Here is an 18,216-nt window from a genome sequence, read left to right as displayed (position 1 = left end):
TGCGGCTGAGAAGCTCATATTGGTTAAACAAGCTGCTGTAAGGGTGCAGAAGGAGGGGACTGACACACAGATGGCATGCTTGTTCGCATAGACTTTTTTAGTAAAATAAAGATAAAACCCATCTCCCTAACTCTAAGGGTTTCCCTGCCTCAACTAGGGAACTAAGGATATTGTCAGAATGTTCAAGTAAATCAAGAGTCCACTGTTGTGTATCAAAATCCCTACTTCTATCCCTCAAACGTGTAACTAAGAATAAAGAGGAAAAGGGTCTTCTTGGTCCACAGGAATGACTCCCTTCCTCTGGACAATGTTCTATAGTTTCAACTGCAGGTGGGAACCTCGACTGCGAGAATGACTCCCTTCTCCAGGTCTTAGTTCCTCTCAGGAATGCAAAACAAAAGTTCCGGTTGATGGTTCTCACTTTAAATCAGAAAGGTACATGTTCCAACTCAAACATCATTCCTTATTAGCCATAGTCAATTCCACTATTAGGGTTACTGGAGAATGCCTCCCGTCTCCAGATGTCTTAGCCTTGTTGATTCTGCAATGCCCAGGGAATGACTCCCTTCCCCGGACCTTCTTTGGCTTTGCTCCATGAGACACGGTCAAGGGGTATGGCTTCGATTCCCTGTACCCTTCTTCAGCTTTTTAATGCAGTTCGTAATGCCAGGGGGAATGACTCCCTTCCCCTGGCATCTCTATGGTTTATAAAGTTCTGTGGGTGAAGGTCCCAGACCCGAATGTTTCTCTTCTCCTGCTCAGGCAAACCTGGTTTACTTGCCTGCCAGGTGCTGAGACAAAGAGGATTAATGCTCTCCTTCTCCCTTGGTGGTGTGTCTTAGACACCTCTGGATTCCTCACAGGCTGCAGCTGATAAACCTGGTTCACTATCCTGCCAGGTATTCTCTTGGCCCCATTTACTTAAGGCAGTCTCTGTGTTTCTAAACGGGTCCCAGACCCTGGTTCTTGGGCTTCCTGTGCCCTGACTTCTGCAAATAACCCTGGTAACTCTGGGTTTGTTGCTGGGTTATCTCTGCCGCACAAAGTGCACCTGCTGCTCTGTTCGGTCTCCCACGGGATGCTCACTGGCTGCGGAGCAGCCGCAGCGATGAAAGCTGGGCGGCTGGAGGCTCTCTCCACATCTGTACAGTTCGGTGGCTTACTTCCACCTGATATATGATATGGTATTTATAACGCGCCTGTACACAAGTGTTTCGAGGCGCCACTGGTTTCCGTTTCTCCAGCTCCTGGCCGGTCTGCTGGTTGCAGACCGAAAAGGGATGCCCCTTTGGTGACTCTTGCGTCCCTTACTGCGCTCTCCCTTCTGCGGGTGCTGCAGCGGCTCCTTAACGTGTCCAGCTCTGCTGGCTCTGCGTCCTCTCCACAGAGCGTTGTCAGCCTGCTTCTGGTGTACTTCCACCACAGACCAACTGGGGATGCCTCAGACTCTTGGGCAGTGTCCCAAGAAGATTCTTCAGTTCCTCCTTCTTTACAAATTTGAACCTTGCAGTTCCTCCATGGAGGACTCAACTCCATCTTCTGGAGTCCTCCTATTTCTACTGTGGTTTCTCCAATGAGCATTTGCGAACCACTAGAAAGCTCATTGTTCTTGTCAGAAGTGTTCTTCATTTCTCCTTCTTGCCTCCTTCCTGATGTCTGCTGCTCCTGAAGAACTTGTGGAATTCTTTCCGCCTGCCCCAGCATGCTGCCCTACTTGGAATATCTTGGGTAAGTGCTGGCATGGTTTTTGAGCACTCGCTGGTGCTTTTAACATCTTTATTGACTCAAACTGAAAAATGCATCTAATTATGCCCCACGGCCGCTGCATGACAAAAATCACTTCAGGAGAAATCTTCTCCAAACCGCCTTTGTTTCCCTTGCTTTGAGCATCTTGCAGCCGTGCCTGTGTTAAAATGCCATTTCAAAAAAATGGCAGCATTATTTTTTCATCTGCTTCTGTGTGTGTGGTCTGGCCCTGTTCCCCCCCCCTCCCATTGACTGCACTTGGCCCTTACTACTGAAGGGCCACACGAGACCCCTCTGTCCCTCTGTGTGCCCCCACTGGCCCCTGTGTCCCCCTGTGTACCCCCAGTGACCCCTGTGTCCCTCTGTGTGCCCCCACTGGCCCCTGTGTCCCTCTGTGTGCCCCCACTGGCCCCCGTGTCCCTCTGTGTGCCCCCCACTGGCCCCCATGTCCCTCTGTGTGCCACCACTGGCCCATGAGTCCCTCTTTGTGCCCCACCTGGCCCCTGTGTCCTTCTGTGTGGCCCCACTGGCCCCCGTGTCCTATGTGGCCCCACTGGCCCCCGTGTCCTATGTGGCCCCACTGGCCCTCGTGTCCCTCTGTGTGCCCTCACTGGCCCCTGTGTCCTTCTGTGTGGCCCCACTGGCCCCTGTGTTCCTCTGTGCCCTCACTGGCCCCTGTGTGCCCCCACCTGCCCGTTTCCCTCTGTGTGCCCCCACCTGCCCCCGTGTCTGGCTGTGTGCCCCCACCTGCCCCCGTGTCCCTCTGTGTGCCCGCAGTGGCCCCTGTGTCCCTCTGTGTGCCCCCCACTGGCCCCCGTGTCCCGCTGTGTGCCCCCACTGGCCCATGTGTCCCTCTTTGTGCCCCAGCTGGCCCCTGTGTCCTTCTGTGTGGCCCCACTGGCCCCCGTGTCCTATGTGGCCCCACTGGCCCTCGTTTCCCTCTGTGTGCCCTCACTGGCCCCTGTGTCCTTCTGTGTGTCCCCACTGGCCCCCGTGTTCCTCTGTGCCCTCACTGGCCCCTGTGTCCTTCTGTGTGTCCCCACTGGCCCCCGTGTTCCTCTGTGCCCCCACTGGCCCCTGTGTGCCCCCACCTGCCCGTTTCCCTCTGTGTGCCCCCACCTGCCCCCGTGTCTGGCTGTGTGCCCCCCACCTGCCCCCGTGTCCCTCTGTGTGCCTCCACCGGCCTCTGTGTGCCCCCACATGCCCTGTGTGCCCCCACTAGACCTTGTGCTCCTCTGTGTGCCCCTACTGGCCCGTGTATTCCTCTGTTTACCCCCACCGGCCCCCCGTGTCCCTCTGTGTCTCCCCACCTGCCCCCGTGTCAGGCTGTGTGCCCCCAACTGCTCCCGTGTCCGGCTGTGTGCCCCCACCGGCCCCTGTGTCCCTCTGTGTGCCCCCACTAGCCCCCTGTGTGCGCCCAATGGCCCGTGTGTCCCTCTGTGTGGCCACACTGGCCCCTGTGTCCCTGTGTGCCCCCACTTGCCCCTTGTCCCTCTGTGTGCCCCCACGTCCCTCTGTGAGCCCCCACTGGCCCCCTGTGTACCCCCACTTGCCCCCTGTGTCCCTCTGTGTGCCCCGACTGGCCCTGTGTTCCTCTGTGTGCCCCCGACTGGCCCCGTGTTCCTCTGTGTGCCCCCACTGGCCCCTGTGTCCATCTGTGTACCCACACTGGCCCCCTGTGTACCCCCACTTGCCCCCTGTGTCCCTCTGTGTGCCCTGACTGGCCCCGTGTCCCTCTGTGTGCCCCCACTGGCCCCTGTGTCCATCTGTGTGCCCCCACTGGCCCCTGTGTCCCCCCACTGGCCCCTGTGACCCCTGTGTGCCCCCACTTGACCCTGTGTCCCTCGGTGTACCCCCACTGGCCCCTGTGTCCCTCTGTGTGCCCCCCCTTGCCCCGTGTCCCTCTGTGTGCCCCACTAGCCCCCTGTGTCCCTCTGTGTGCCCCACTAGCCCCCTGTGTCCCTCTGTGTGCCCCACTAGCCCCTTGTGGCCCTCTGTGTGCCCCACTTGCCTCTTGTGTGCCCCCACTGGCCCTCGTGTTCCTGTGTGCCTCCACTGACCCCGTGTCCCTCCGTTTGCCCCCACTGGCCCCTGTGTCACCAGTCCCCCCTTCACCTTTCAAGTATCTTAGCATTTTACTCTCATCATTGTCCCTTGACTTTGATAATAGCTTGTCTGCCCCCCCTTTCCTCCTTGTCTTCTCCTCCAACTCCCTTCCAGTACTACCTTGATCAGTCGACCCTTTAAGATAGTCACTTGTTGTGTTCCTCTCCTTTTCCCTTCTCTCCCCTTCCCCACACCTCCCCTCCTCCCCCTCCTCTTGTCACTCTTGCACTGCAACAATTGTCGTCAGGCATAGTAATGCTACCCCTAGTTTTTGTCTCCTGTTTTCCTTCCTCTCCTCTCCCTTATTGTTCCATGCACTTTTCTATCGGTTATGATATGATTGTTATTTCTCACATTCTGATTTGTTTCAAGGACCTGTAAGAATGTAACTGTATTCTCCCATGTTCCCTCCCTCCTTGAAGCGCTTTGAAACATTGTCTATAGGCGCTATACAAATAAACAATCAATGAAAGCTTGGTACCTCCTCCTCGTCCCAGTAGCTAGCCCAGTAACCCCCCAGAGATCTCTTAGGTTCTTCTAGTCTCAGTATTTTGCTCCTTTTGATCCTGACAGATACATGGGACAACAGTAGAGGTGCATTAGAAATGGTGTTTTGGGGTGTGGAATACCGCGTTCTAGATTGTCGTTAAATTCACATATTTGTGTCTGTTCAGCATCAGCCTGGGAAGGCAAAAGTAGCTCCTGCTAACGGATTGTTTTAAGCTAACCAGGCTCTTCTAGGCTATACGTTGAAGCTAAAGAGCGCCCCTCAATTTCGAACCCTGTTCACTGCTACCTCTAATCAACATTGTTGCAGATGACTAATGGGAAGACATATCTTCCCCATCAAACTGAGTTTGGGAAGACCAATTGCAACAAGGATTTTCGCAAACTTTAGATTTACTTCTTTCAGTGAAATCCCACCATAAAAACCCAGTAACATTGGAATATGGTGGCGTAAGATAATGGCAGATGAGAGCATAGTAAATTTAATAATTGTGTTTGAGACCCTTTGGTTTTCTTGGTCTGAAACCATGCCACCTGCAGAAATACAAAAAGGTACTTAACCCACATGAATTTGCTTCTCACCTGAGACCATCTGGTTCGTGCCCTCCCAAGGTGCCGGTGGGCAGAGCTAACATTAGCTGCTGATTTCAACAAGTAGAACGAGGTTTCGCCAGTAGAAACTAAACTATGATGAGAAGTTGTGCTCATCAACCCTGCAAGAGAAAAAATATTGACCCCATAAAATCACAATTACAATTCACACAGATTCATATACAAATGATCAACATAAAACAGGATTGTGCTAAAAAGCTGCCAACATTAAGGAATACATGAATGCCTCCAGTGTGGTGCTTAGTGAACAGTTAAAATGTGTTCACAAAGAAACCTACAGTTCCATCTGAGGCAATCTATCACAAATGGCCAATCTTCAATTTATTGAAATTCAGTTCATGCTATTGTTTTAGCTTCGACGAATTTGTCTGGATTTCACTGCGATTAAAAGGATTGTTATTTCTCAAATTGTTAGACAAAAGAGTGGATGACATCCATGAATACACCCAGTCTACTCTTTAAGGAATAAGTTACTTACCTGTAAGTTTTGTTCTCCAGCATGGGTCTGGCATGGATCTGCATGCTCTTGAAGATTCCCAGTCGTCAGGCTGGGAATCCTCGGTAAAAGAAAAACTGTTTTGTTTCACTTACAAAACAGTTTTTCCCATAAACCAATCACTGTCCTCTGGGTCATACTGCCCCCAGCCAATGACAGCCCTCTTCCTAAACCTCTCCTCTGGCAGCCATCTTCAGATTTGGTAAGCATGTGATGTGGCAGTATGACTAACAAAGAGCCGCAGAGGGGAAGGTTTGCATGTTAATCCATGCCAGACCCATGCTGGAGAACAATAGTTACAGGTAAGTAACTTGTTCCTTCGAGCATGGGGTCTGGCATGGATTCACATGCTCATTGTTAACGAATACACAGAAGTACAACATTACACAACCACGGGAGGTGGCAAGGCTCAAAAGAATTAATGCACGCTTACCTCTGGAACAGGCTCACCTCAAGTGAACAGGTTGGATAGCAATGCTTGGCTAACTCTGAACTCTGTTGACGCAGTAGACCAACATAGCAGCCCTGCAGATGTCCAGCAGGGGCACACCAGCCAGGAACGCCATCGTCACATCGATCGCTCTGGAGGAATGGGCTCACAGACTGCTGTGCAGCGGTCGGTTCGCCAACTGATGACAGTGCATGATGCAGCCAGAGAGCCACCTTGAGATGGAAGTCTTGGACAAAGCCTTCTCATGGTTCACAGGACCAAAGTTCACAAAAAGCTGTGAAGTCTTTCGAAAATTCTGTGCATGCCACATAGAACTTCAGGGCACGAGCAACGTCCAGCAAGTGCAAGTCCCTCTCAGCCGGTAACGAAGGTTGCAGGAAAATATCAAAGGTTCGTTGAGGTGGAATTCCAATGGAATCTTTGGCATGAAAGAGGGGTGCGTACGCAGCACCACCCTCGATTTGTGGAAAGTCAGAAATGGCTGTTTGCAGGACAGGGCCTGTATCTCACCAACCCACAGAGGTGATGGCCACGAGGAAGGCTTTTTTCCACGAGAGGAACTTGAGATGGGCCTTCTGCATAGGCTCGAAGGGGCCTCCCCCCCCCCATGAGCTTCGTCAGAACCACGTTGAGGTCCCATGCCGGGTCAGGCGCCTTCACCGGTGGGAAAGATCAAAAAAGTCCTTTGTGGAACTCCTTGACGAGCCGATGAGACCAAAGTGAAGACCTTCCTGGACACTTGGTGTAGCGGGAGATAGCCGCCAGATGTACTTTGATTGAGGCATGCACCAGTCCAGCCTTGGCAAAGGATAGCAGGTACAGAAGAATCTGCGGAGCCATGACCCTCAGAGGGGTAATCTTCTGCTACCGGCACCACATAGTGAAACGCTTCCACTTGTGACCGTTAAAACTTCAGAGCCGCCGATGCCCTGGCGAGGATCTCCCTGCAGTCTGCCGCCAACTCATATCCTCCAAACACTATGGCTGCAGGAGCCAAGCCCTCAGGTTGAGCGATCCTGGGTCGTGATGCAGGATTGCGCCTCCTTCTCTGGTGAGAAGATCCGGGACCGCTGGTAGCTTGACTGGCGGCAACGCCGACAGGCTGAGAAGGTCCTGGTACCAAATCTGCTTTCGGCCACGCCAGGGCGATGAATATCATCCTGCACTGACACTGAGTGGGTTGATGACTCGTAGCAGGAGAGGCAACGGAGGAAATGCATACAGAAACATCCCTTCCCACGAGAAGGAGAACGCGTCCCCCAGGCTCCTCAGCTGATGCAATCTGCTGGCGAATTTCTGGCATTTGAAGTTCGCCGCCGTCGCAAACAGGTCTATCTGGGACCTGCCCCACTTGGCGAAGATGTGGTCCACTTAGACCAGCGCAAGTTCCATCCCACTCATGGCAGGAACGCAACTTCCTGCTGAGGGAGTCCGCAATGGTGTTCTTAACTCTAGCTAGGTGAAGTGGATGAGGAACATTTCTTGTCCAACGTCCAGCGCCACTGTTCCTGTGCTTCCTTGGAGAGGGCCGGGGAGCAAGTGCCCCCTCGTCTCCTGATGTAGAACATTGTGGTGGTGTTGTCCGTGAAGATCCTCATCACCTTGCCCTTCAGAGATGGAAGAAACGACTTGAGGGCCCAGAACACTGCCGCAGCTCCAGGATGTTGATATGGAGATCCTTCACTTCCGGAAGCCAAAGGCCTCTGGCATGAAGATGTCAGTGTGGGCTCCCCAGCCTTCCAGGGAAGCGTCTGTTGTGACCGTCACCTGGAATGGAGGGTTCTGAAACCCTGTGCTACGGGCGATGTTGGATTGGTTGCCGCACCACCTTATCACCCGACGGAACTCGCCATCCAGTGAGATCTTCTCCGCAAAGTTTCTGAACTGCACCCAGCGAGCATCCAGGAACTCCTCAAGCGGTCGCATCTGTAACCTGGAGAGACGGAGGAGGTAGATGCATGACGACATCATGCCGAGTAACGACTTGATGGTCCGCACCGTGGCCGTATTAATCGGCAACAGCTGCTGCACCTTCCCCTGAATGGCCGCTACTCTCCCCTCCGAAGGCGAAGCTAGGCAGGACACTATCGAGCCTGGCTTCCAAGAACAGCATGTTCTGCAATGGTGTCAAGCAGCACTTTGGATAATTGATGGAGAACTCCAGATGCCGGATGAGTTAGTTGAGGTACAGATATACATGAATCCCCCGTAGACGCAGATGGGCCGCCACCAGTGCCAGGTACTTCGTGAACACTCTGGGGGCTGATATTAAGCCAAAGGGTAGGGCCTTGAACTGGTAGTGCTGTCCCTGCACCACAAAGCATAGAAACTTGCAGTGTTTCCTGTGAATGGGGACGTGGAAGTAGGTGTCCTCCAGGTCCAGCAACATCAAGAAATCCCCTCTTTGCAGTTGGCCGAGCATATGCTGCAACGTGACCATCCTGAATTTCTGAGACTTGAGGTACTTGTTTAGACGTTGCATGTCCAGAATGGGCCTCCAGCCCTCAGTATTCTTTTTTACCAAGAAGTATCTGGAGTAGACTCCGGAGCCCCAGAGTCGCTGGGGCACATCTCCATCGCCCCATCTCCAAGAACTGAGGGACGTGCTGCTCCTGACGGGCCACTGGCGGGATCTGCGGACACCTGTGCTGCAATTCCAGGATATGTCCTTGGGTGAGAGCGTCCAGCACCCATCTGTTGGTGGTGATCTTTTCCCACTCGCTGACGTACCTCGTAAGCCGGCCCCCCACCGGAGTGCACAGGTGGGGGCCCGATGCCTTGGTTGGTTCAGGCTTGCTTCAGTGCCGGCGTCTTGCCTTGCTGGCGACAACGCTGACCTCCTCCTCCTCCGTAGGCCTGGGAACAGCCTCTGTGGGCGGTCCTGGGCTGTGGATCTGGAAGGCTGACGGTACAAGGAGGAGAAACCTTTCGACGACCTGCCCGACTTTCCTCTGGAAGAACAAAAGGAAGAGCAGTGCTGTTGGAGTGTGCCCAGAGCACAGGCCATCTCCATATCTGCCTTGATGGCCTGTTAAGACTCGTCGACGGCCTCTCCAAAAGGGTTATCTCTGTCGAAAGGCATGTCCAGTACCTTTGTTTGGACCTCCGGACGAAAATGTGAGGCCTTCATCCAGCCTTGGCGACGAAGGCAGACACTGTTCCCCATCTGGCAGAACCGTGACGGCAACGTCCAGCGCCACTGTGATGGTGTGATCTGACGTTATCTCTCCCTCCTGGAAGAGGGCGATCGCCTCCATCCTTTTGTCGTTGGTATATAACTCCAGAATAGGCCCCAGCCTGTACCACAGCTCCCTGCGGTACCTGGCTAGGATCACCAATGCGCGGCCAGCTTTGATGGTGGACACCGCAGTGTAGATTACCCTCCTCCCATGGCTTCCAACTTCTTACCCTCACTGTCCGTAGGGACTGAAGATGATGAGGGCAGGTTAGATGATTGCTTCCTCGCAGTCACCGAAACCACAAAATCCGGCGACGGTTGCAACCTAGGCACTTGGGTGCGGATTCAGGTACCCGGTACTTCTTCTCCAGCCTATCCCGCTTAGCTGGAGCCAGTCAAGGGTTCTTCAAGAAGGCGTGTCCCTCCCACACCACACACGTCATCCAGGAGGGGCACCGCCATGATTATTTTCCTCTTGGCCTCGCGCCTCTGGTACAGGAAACCCTCTTTCCTGATCTCCTCGGGCACGAGCTGGAACAGCTTGGAGGCTTTAGCGAACATAGAATGGAACAATCCCACCTCATTCGGTGGGGACGCCCTAGGCTGCAGAGACTCGCTGGCTACTCCGACGATGACGTTGTGGCCGTATCCGTCCCCATGTCCGGTATGCTGGGGAGATGGACCTGAAGCAGGTGTGGAGGCTGAAAAGGGGGCATCGGTTGGTGCTTTCTTTTCTTCGTCAGCGATTGATCGGGGGACCGTTGGAACAGGCCCTTGTGACATCCTCTTCTGGATCTCCGATACCAAGGTGTGGAGGGTTGATAGGATGTCCAGAGACACATACCTCAGCGGAACTGCCAGGATCAGAACACTGGTACCTGTGCCCGCGTCAACCTCTTCCACGTGGACCATATGCAGGGACTCCATATCCACGTCCTCTGTGAATTTCCATGGCTTGAGCCCCGATCTGGGACTGATCTGTGCCTCCCTGCCCCCCACCCCCTTTTTCTCCCCAAGGGACTGGAACCAGTTCTGAGGGGGTGTACCCTTCTTCCGGAGTGCCGGCAGACCTTGTCAAAGTCACAACCGCGGCTTCTCGCCTTGAAGGGAGGGATACCTTCAGTGCTGTGGGTGATACCCTCGCAGGTTCAGCCCCTTTAGCTTTCGAAAGAGCAGCCGCCACCAGCTTTATCGTCAACAAAGACTTTTGTTGTGCTGCCTGGGCCTTCTTGGGCAGCTCAGCCTTCTACTCCATCCGTGGCTTCTCTGGCTTCTCCCACAGCTTAACCGGGTTGGACGATGTTCTCTTCGAGGAGGAGCTCGATTGCCGGCTGGCAATGGAGGCAGAGGTTGATTTTGATTGCGTGCTGCCTGCCGCGGGACTCACTTACGCTGCGACCCCGGACGACCTGGACTTGCGGTGGTTGGCCTCATCTTGGGCTCCCACAGATGAGGCGCCCTCACAGAACTTAGTAGCCTGCTCCTCGGACTGACCGGCCTTGGGGTGAGGCATGTTATTGCTCCGGGCACTGGTCTTGGCGCTCAGCCACGCCGCCAGTCTACTGTGCCTCTCCATTGTCATCTTCTTGGAGAATCCGTTGCAAATCTTGCAAACCTCTTCCTTGTGGTCTGGATGCAGGTAATAGAGGCATTGTCCTCCACAAACACGTTCCAGAGCCCGCACTTGGTGCAGGGCTTGAAGAGGGATCTTCCTTCTTTCTTCTCCTGCGTCATGGTTGGAGGGCGCAAAGTAGGCCTGATGGCCTTCTGAAAACTTTGACGATCTTCGCCCTTGAGGGGTGCTGAACTTCACAGACAACGGATCCCTGCTGTCGGCAGATGGAGAAAAGAGCACACAGGCTCTTTTGGAACAAAAATAGAACCTTTCTCCACGAAAAACATAGAAGTAGCTTGCAGAGCAAAACTCAACGACTCCCAACACAGAAGCATGCAGTAAAAATCTCAGGACATCTGCCAGAGGAGGGGCTTAGGGAAAGGACTGTCATTGGCTGGGGGCAGTATGACCCAGAGGACAGTGATTGGTTTATGGGAGAAATACAGTTGTGTAAGTGAAAGTGAAACAGTTTTTCTTTTACAGAGGATTCTCAGCCTGACGACGGGGAATATTCATGAGCATGTGAATCCGTGCCAGACCCCATGCTGGAGAAAATATTATATTATATTGCCCTTCCCAAAACCTGCCATTAAGCATATCAAACTGCACAATGGTAACCTAATCAAGGGAGCCAACCTAGTTATCCAAAGGTTCACGATTTTGGGTTATAGATCCTTTAGCACACATCACGGATACAGTACTAACCTGTGGATGCCTACTACCTTCACCCACTCCTCATGCCACAAAGTCTTCCCTAGTCAGCACCCTACTACAGCATTACCCACCTCAAGTTTCAACCTTTTCTAAGCCCTGTAACTATGATTTAGCTACCCCACATTCATTATGTTGTATACCACTCTTGTATAGGTTCCAAAGCAATTTTTAAATATCTTCAGGCCAAAGGTCTTTAGCAATCCATCTCCATTGAACACAGAACTCACTAGCATCATAAGACACAATCTCGTCAGCAGGTGCTTAAAAAGAACATGGCAATATAAACTTGAGCATGGGATTACCACTGCACTGTCACAACAGCCATTCAAGCAACTCGGTGCTTGAGACTTGGGAGAATCAATGTATTCATTGCGTTAAGGGCAGTTGTTGTCACTGTTAAGTAAAAAAAAGTGATTTAAAAAGAAAAACAAAAAACTAGGCTTTCCCATAACTAGGCAAGATGAATTGTGTACTATTAAACAAGTGCTGCATTAAAAACATTCACTAGCCACATTGTCATAGACACGCAAACCTTTACCGATGCAATCACCTACACCACCATTTAAATGATTGCTGCCACGTATAGTTGGTACTGCGCTGAACGTATACCCTGTAAATATGCCACAATGCTGACAACAGTACCCATGGGGCATAGTCTGAAGTCATGCACTGTGAGAAATTCAGGAAGTAATAGCACTTCGATACCTGTGGTTAGAAGGGCATGAACAAATACAGAGGAAATAAGGTCCTGTCCACTGGATACTACCATACCATACTTGCAGGCTACAGCCTGTGGCCATATTCTGTGGATACTATGCAGTATCCCAATCCCTGACATAGATACCCAGAGGGAATGGTTGCACTCTACACAGGACATGTCTTGCAATCAATACCTCGAGCACACTAACCGATGCCCCGGCACAGTAGCCCTACATAGCAGGCACCGCATGACACAAACAGTACCGCTATTTGCACTTGCCAAAGGGTGTGGTCTTTTGCCATAACTCGTTGGGACTACACCCTAGACATTGGGTTCACCTATACTCTATGCACACCATCATATACACAGAATACCCAAGATATCCAATACTTAAAACGCTGCCGGTATGTAACACTCACCTCAGGAAACTTGCCGTCTCAAGCTAGATTCCCAGTAGGGTTGATTTAGTCCTTCATAATTCAGAGTTCAACAAATTGAGAATCATTAAGTCCTGCAAGAAAGCCTACTAGAGCACTTATGGGAACAAATGTTGCCAAAAATTATCAACTTGTGCTAATGGATTGGCATTCCTACAGACTATGTAAAAAGAAAATCTTTAACGCAGTAGAAACATCCCAAAAGGATGCGACTCTAATGTATCTACATCCAGCTAACAGTGTCAGCAGAAAGTATGGCACAAAGATCAGGTAGCTGCCTAACACATGTCCAGTTAAAGTACCCCAGCATACTTTGCTGGAGGAGCCTTGGAATTTGGTGGATTAAGCTTGGATTTCTTCTAGAGGCACCATCTTAGTTTTCAGCTGTGACACTACCTCAGAAAGTGCTTTAAACAGATAAAAGAATCAAAGATTTAAGAAAACAAGCATGTCAAGAATGGCTTTGCATTAATTGTTCTCAGGGTTTTCTGGGTCTTTCAAAATGTACTCTTTTCACTACACCAGAGTACAGGGTCACCAAGTTTTATTTCTTGGCCCCATGACACTTAGGGGTTAGCGCACATCTAAGGCAACAGAGTTGTGCGCTCTTACGGAAAGTGCTCCCTCAATGAGAATTCAATACCTCAAAGTGTTCCTCCTTACAGTTCCCGGAATGACTGGTACTCGAACCTGTACCACAATACAGGATTCATCTTTCCCGTTGCTACCTTTTGGCTCTCCTCACTCCTGAGATTTTTATGCCGTGTCAATCTGGCCTTCCTGATGTGCAGGACTTTACCTCAGAATGGAGGCTTTCGCTACAACTCTGAATGAGTGCTAGTTCTCCAACTGTTCTGCATCTCTGGCACATGCATGCACTGTGGTGGGTCAGAAAGAGGATGCAGACACTGAGGACATTTCTACTGGTCGTTTATTAAATAATAAGCATAACGCCTATATCTCCCTATTGCTTTGTGCGTGTTCCCTGCCTATGTAAATACCCAAGATGATCTTCAGTCATCAGAAAGTCTCAAACAACTCAGTCCACTGTCCAAAAACGTGTTCTACCTGACCCAACCACTTTTCTAATCAACTTAAATAAGATCAGGAGAATGTCTCCCTTCTCCCGATTGCAAGAATACAATGTTTCAACTTGATTACCTTTTAATAGACTATTCTTAAATAGTCTGTCACTTCTTCCCACTCTTTCACAATGTCTTTGGGTCCTTCTTCCCATTTTGGAATAGTTCTCCAATAGTCCCTTTTTGTTATCTTTATTCTTCTCAGAGTCAGGTTGCTATTCCCTTTTGATTTCAGTAATATATTCCTTCTTAGCTGTGAAATGCCTTCTTGGTTCTTAGGGTTCCCCCTCTCATCAGGTGATTTACTATGAAATACTCTGTGCAAAGACTGACGTTTGCTGTGTGTGCTTTTGTTGAGCCCTGCCGCTTTAAGAAAATCTCGAACTTCCTGGAGCAGGTGCGGAGCACCCGCATGGAGTCCTGCGTAGAGTCCTGCGTAGAGTCCAGTCACTCGCCAGTCAACCGACTGTCTCGAGTGGCTGGACCTATGGCTGAAACAACAATGGCACAGAGACTGGGAAAATGCAACCCGCTGGATACTAGAGGGCCCACGGACAGGACAGCAAACATACAGAATCTACCTAGTGGAGCAGCATGCCGACTGTCGGAAAGTGGAGAGTCAAAGCTGGTAGCTGCATCTGATACTGCGAACATTGCAAACCCAATTGCAGAACTGACAATGACGCCAGGTAAGACAGTGGAAATTCTCAGATGTACCACCTTAGTTCTCCAGGAAGCAAGGACGGCATTAATCTCACTTTCTATATCGTGCGTTGCTATTCCTGCAGCCATCAATGACTACTCTCCCCACAGTGCTGCAACACAATCCTCAAACCCCTCCCAGTTTGCAGTCCGTCTTGACGCCACTGACAACCGAAGCCTTGGTCTCTGTCCCGGTGGGCATTAACTTGACTTTAAAGGAGGGGGGAAGAGCCATTGTTCCCGAAATTCGAACCCCCCTGTTGAAATGACCCAATATTAAAGACGATATCAGCCTGCCATATCTTGAAAACGAGTCGCCTACCAATCTAAAATCCAGGGGGAGGTGGGGGGGATTTGTTACCATTATAAATTCAGCTGTACCCACTGAAACAACATTATAGACTCCCTACTCCACTACCAAAAGCAGCCGCGGTATGGGAAAACACAGAATCTCCATTTATGACTAGCTAGCCGGAGTTTCAATTGGGTCAACAGAGGCTAAAGACGCCATAGAGGTCATCAGTCTATCCAGGATTGATAACTCTGCTCATTTGGTAATGACAAATAGGGGGCTGGAAGAAAACCGAACAACCTGCCACCCTATGGGAGAGGCTTCCTTTTCTTGGATCACTAGAACTGCTAATAAACAATCAAGCCCTTCAGAAACATTGAAGCCGGCTGACATACAGTCACTCCTGCTTTGGTGAAATGGAAAAAGGCTGGCCCAATGAGACAGGCGAAAGGCCTTATGCCTTCTCGAAAATGGGCCTGAGCAGGTGGTAAGAAAACACCTTCCACTGGTGCCAACCCTGTTAAAAAATGTGCATTTAAAAGACAAAACCGGACAAAAACTCGTCAGAAACAAATGCACTTGAATTAACTGATGCTGAATTGTTAGAGGGCACTATGGAGGAAGACAAATAGCCTCCAGTTTCTCTGCTGCCAGCTGGTTCCTATAGAAATTGTTTCACCTGAGTATCCACCAGACAGAAAACGGCAAGCGTATAAACGTCCAAGACTATCTTCTAATTCTTCCCCATGGGTAGGGCATGAGGAAAATCATAGTTATGTTAAATGAACTTGGTAAAGTGCACGTATGCCTCAGGGCATCTTGGCGCTATCGCATGAGTACATGAATTTTAATATAACAGACTCCAGGAGACTCTAGAACAGAGTCGTTTTCAGACGCCTGCGGAAAGGTGAAATGATCCACAGTACCCCATAGGGTCAAAGGAAGATCGTTCCAGGCCCCAATCTATTACCAAATGAGCAGAGTTATCAATCCTGGATAGACTGATGACCTCTACGGCGTCTTTAGCCTCTGTTGACCCAATTGAAACTCCAGCTAGCTAGTCATAAATGTAGATTGTGTTTTCCCATACCGTGGCTGCTTTTGGTAGTGGAGTAGGGAGTCTGTAATGTTTCAGTGAGTACAGCTGAATTTATAATGGTAACAAATCCCCCCCCACTTCCCCCTGGATTTTAGATTGGTCTGGGACTTGTTTTCAAGATATGGCGGGCTGATATCGTCTTTAATATTGGGTGATTTGAACCGGGGGGGTTCGAATTTTGGGAACAATGGCTCTTCCCCCACCTTTAAAGTCAAGTTAATGCCCACTGGGACCGAGACCAAGGCTTCGGTTGTCAGTGGCGTCAAGACAGACTACAAACTGGGAGGGGTTTGAGGATTGTGTTGCGGCACCGTGGGGAGAGTAGTCATTGATGGCTGCAGGAATAGCAGCGCAAGATATAGAAGGTGAGATTAATGCCGTCCTTGCTTCCTGGAGAACTAAGGTGGTACATCTGAGTATTTCCACTGTTTTACCTGGCGTCGTTGTCAGTTCTGCAATTGGGTTTGCAATGTTCGCGGTATCAGATGCAGCTACCAGCTTTGACTCTCCACCTTCCGACAGTCGGCATGCAGCTCCACTTCGTAGATTCTGTATGTTTGCTGTCCTGTCCGTGGGCGCTCTAGTATCCGGCGGGTCGCATTTTCCCAGTCTCTGTGCCATTGTTGTTTCAGCCATCGGTCCAGCCACTCGAGACAGTCGGTTGACTGGCGAGTGACTGACAAGTGACTGGACTCTACACAGGAATCCACGCGGGTGCTCCGCGCCTGCTCCAGGAAGTGGCTCAGCAAAAGCACACAGAGCAAACGTCGGTCTTTGCACAGAGTAATTCATAGTAAATCACCCGATGAGAGGGGGAACCCTAAGAACCAAGAAGGCATTTCACAGCTAAGAAGGAATATGTTACCGAAATCAAAAGGGAATAGCAACCTGACTCAGAGAAGAATAAAGATACCAAAAAGGGAGTATTGGAGAACTATTCCAAAATGGGAAGAAGGACCCAAAGACATTGTGAAAGAGTGGCAAGAATTGAAAGACTATTTAAGAATAGTCTATTAAAAAGGAATCGAGTGGAAACATTGTATTCTGGCAATCGGGAGAAGGGAAACCTTTGCGGCCACCACAAGAATGCTTGCCCTTCCTTACGTGTCAATATACTGAGGAACTACTACAAGAAGAGCAGATTGAGATCTCAGGGAGCGAGTCGGCACATCATGTGTGAATTTGGCCTGCAAATACTCAGCTCCCAGGCCATAGAAAGCACAGTGCACAAAGAACATGGATTTAAAGAAGATCCGAGTGGCGACAGGAAGCCAAAGTAATTTCTTCAGCAGGGGAGACATATGGGATCGAAAAGGGAGGTGGAGTATGGATCTGGCAGCCGTATTGTGCAGTAGCTGGAGTCTTTTAATCAGATAACGTGGTTGAGCCAGTTACAGAGAGTTACAATAATCGAGAGTGCTCAAGACCAGAGCAGCCACCACCGGAGCCTGGCATTCGGCAGGAATAAAAGGCAGGACCTTACACAAAATGCAAAGCTCAAAGTAACCAGCCGTACACACCGAGGCCAACTGGTCGTCCAGGGTAAGAGAAGCACAGATTTTGACCCCGAGATTCCTAACCGATTGAGCTGGCACAGGGAGGGGGCCAAGGCTGGTCGGCCAGAATTCAGCGGTCCAGAACAAATGGGGAGATGTTGTACCCACAACCAGCACCTCGGTCTAGCTACCGTTTAACTTTAACCAGTTGCTCATCATCCATGCCCACAGATCCTCAAGACAGTTCCTCAGCCGAGTAGCTGTATCAGCTCGAAAGAGGTCCAGGCGAACAAGGATCTGGGTATCATCCACATAGGAGTAAAAGCGGAACCCATGAGCTTGGATGAGGAGCAAAAGAGATCTAATATAGACATTAAACAGGATAGGTGACAGTGCAGATCCCTGGGGGACACCACAGGACAATGAGACCAGGACCGAACAGAAAGGAGTGAGAGAGAGAGAGACAGACTGAGACCGATCGGACAAGAAGGCCAGGAACCAGTCGAGGATCAGGCCAGACAGACCAGCATCTTAGAGACGGGAGATCAAGATGGTATGATCAATCGTGTCGAACACAGCCGAAAGAAATGATAAAAGGACTGCTCCGACACCCCTAATGTCTACCAGATGCGCCAAGTCGCCCATGACTCAGTTCAAGACATATTCAGTGCCTCTCCAATGCCTGAACCCAGACTGGAATGAGTCAAAATATTGAGAAGATTCCAGGAAACCAGACAGAAGAGGGGACACCAGTGCTTCCATCACCTTCGTCAAGAAAGGAAGAAGGGAAATATGGCGGAAATGGACAATATGTCAGGATCAAGAGAAGTTTTAAGAGTGGAATTACCAGCGCATGCTTAAACGATGGCGGAATCACTCCGCTAAAGAATGAGGCATTAACGCCAGTAGTGATGTGTTCAATCAGCTCGCCAGATGCTTCCTTTAAGAGAGCCAAAGGTATGGCATCGGCGGGAGAGGCAGAC

The 18,216-nt window shown here is 50.6% G+C and overlaps 1 protein-coding gene across 6 annotated transcripts in view; it reads right to left on the bottom strand.

The window, feature by feature from the left end:
* Nucleotides 1-18,216, bottom strand: part of CCP110 (centriolar coiled-coil protein 110) — a 1,154,773-nt gene that overhangs the window by 399,802 nt on the left and 736,755 nt on the right. For all 6 annotated transcript variants that reach the window (XM_069647149.1, XM_069647148.1, XM_069647151.1 and 3 more), the window contains one exon: nucleotides 4,942-5,072. In XM_069647149.1, the coding sequence (XP_069503250.1) occupies nucleotides 4,942-5,072 (131 nt within the window). The remainder of the gene's footprint in view (nucleotides 1-4,941; nucleotides 5,073-18,216) is intronic.

This window comes from Ambystoma mexicanum, chromosome 2q, assembly GCF_040938575.1.
Source record: "Ambystoma mexicanum isolate Mex_15411 chromosome 2q, UKY_AmexF1_1, whole genome shotgun sequence".
Lineage (NCBI taxonomy): Eukaryota > Metazoa > Chordata > Amphibia > Caudata > Ambystomatidae > Ambystoma > Ambystoma mexicanum.
Note: the sequence above shows the minus strand (reverse complement) of the source record. Positions and strands in the feature narration are given on the sequence as shown.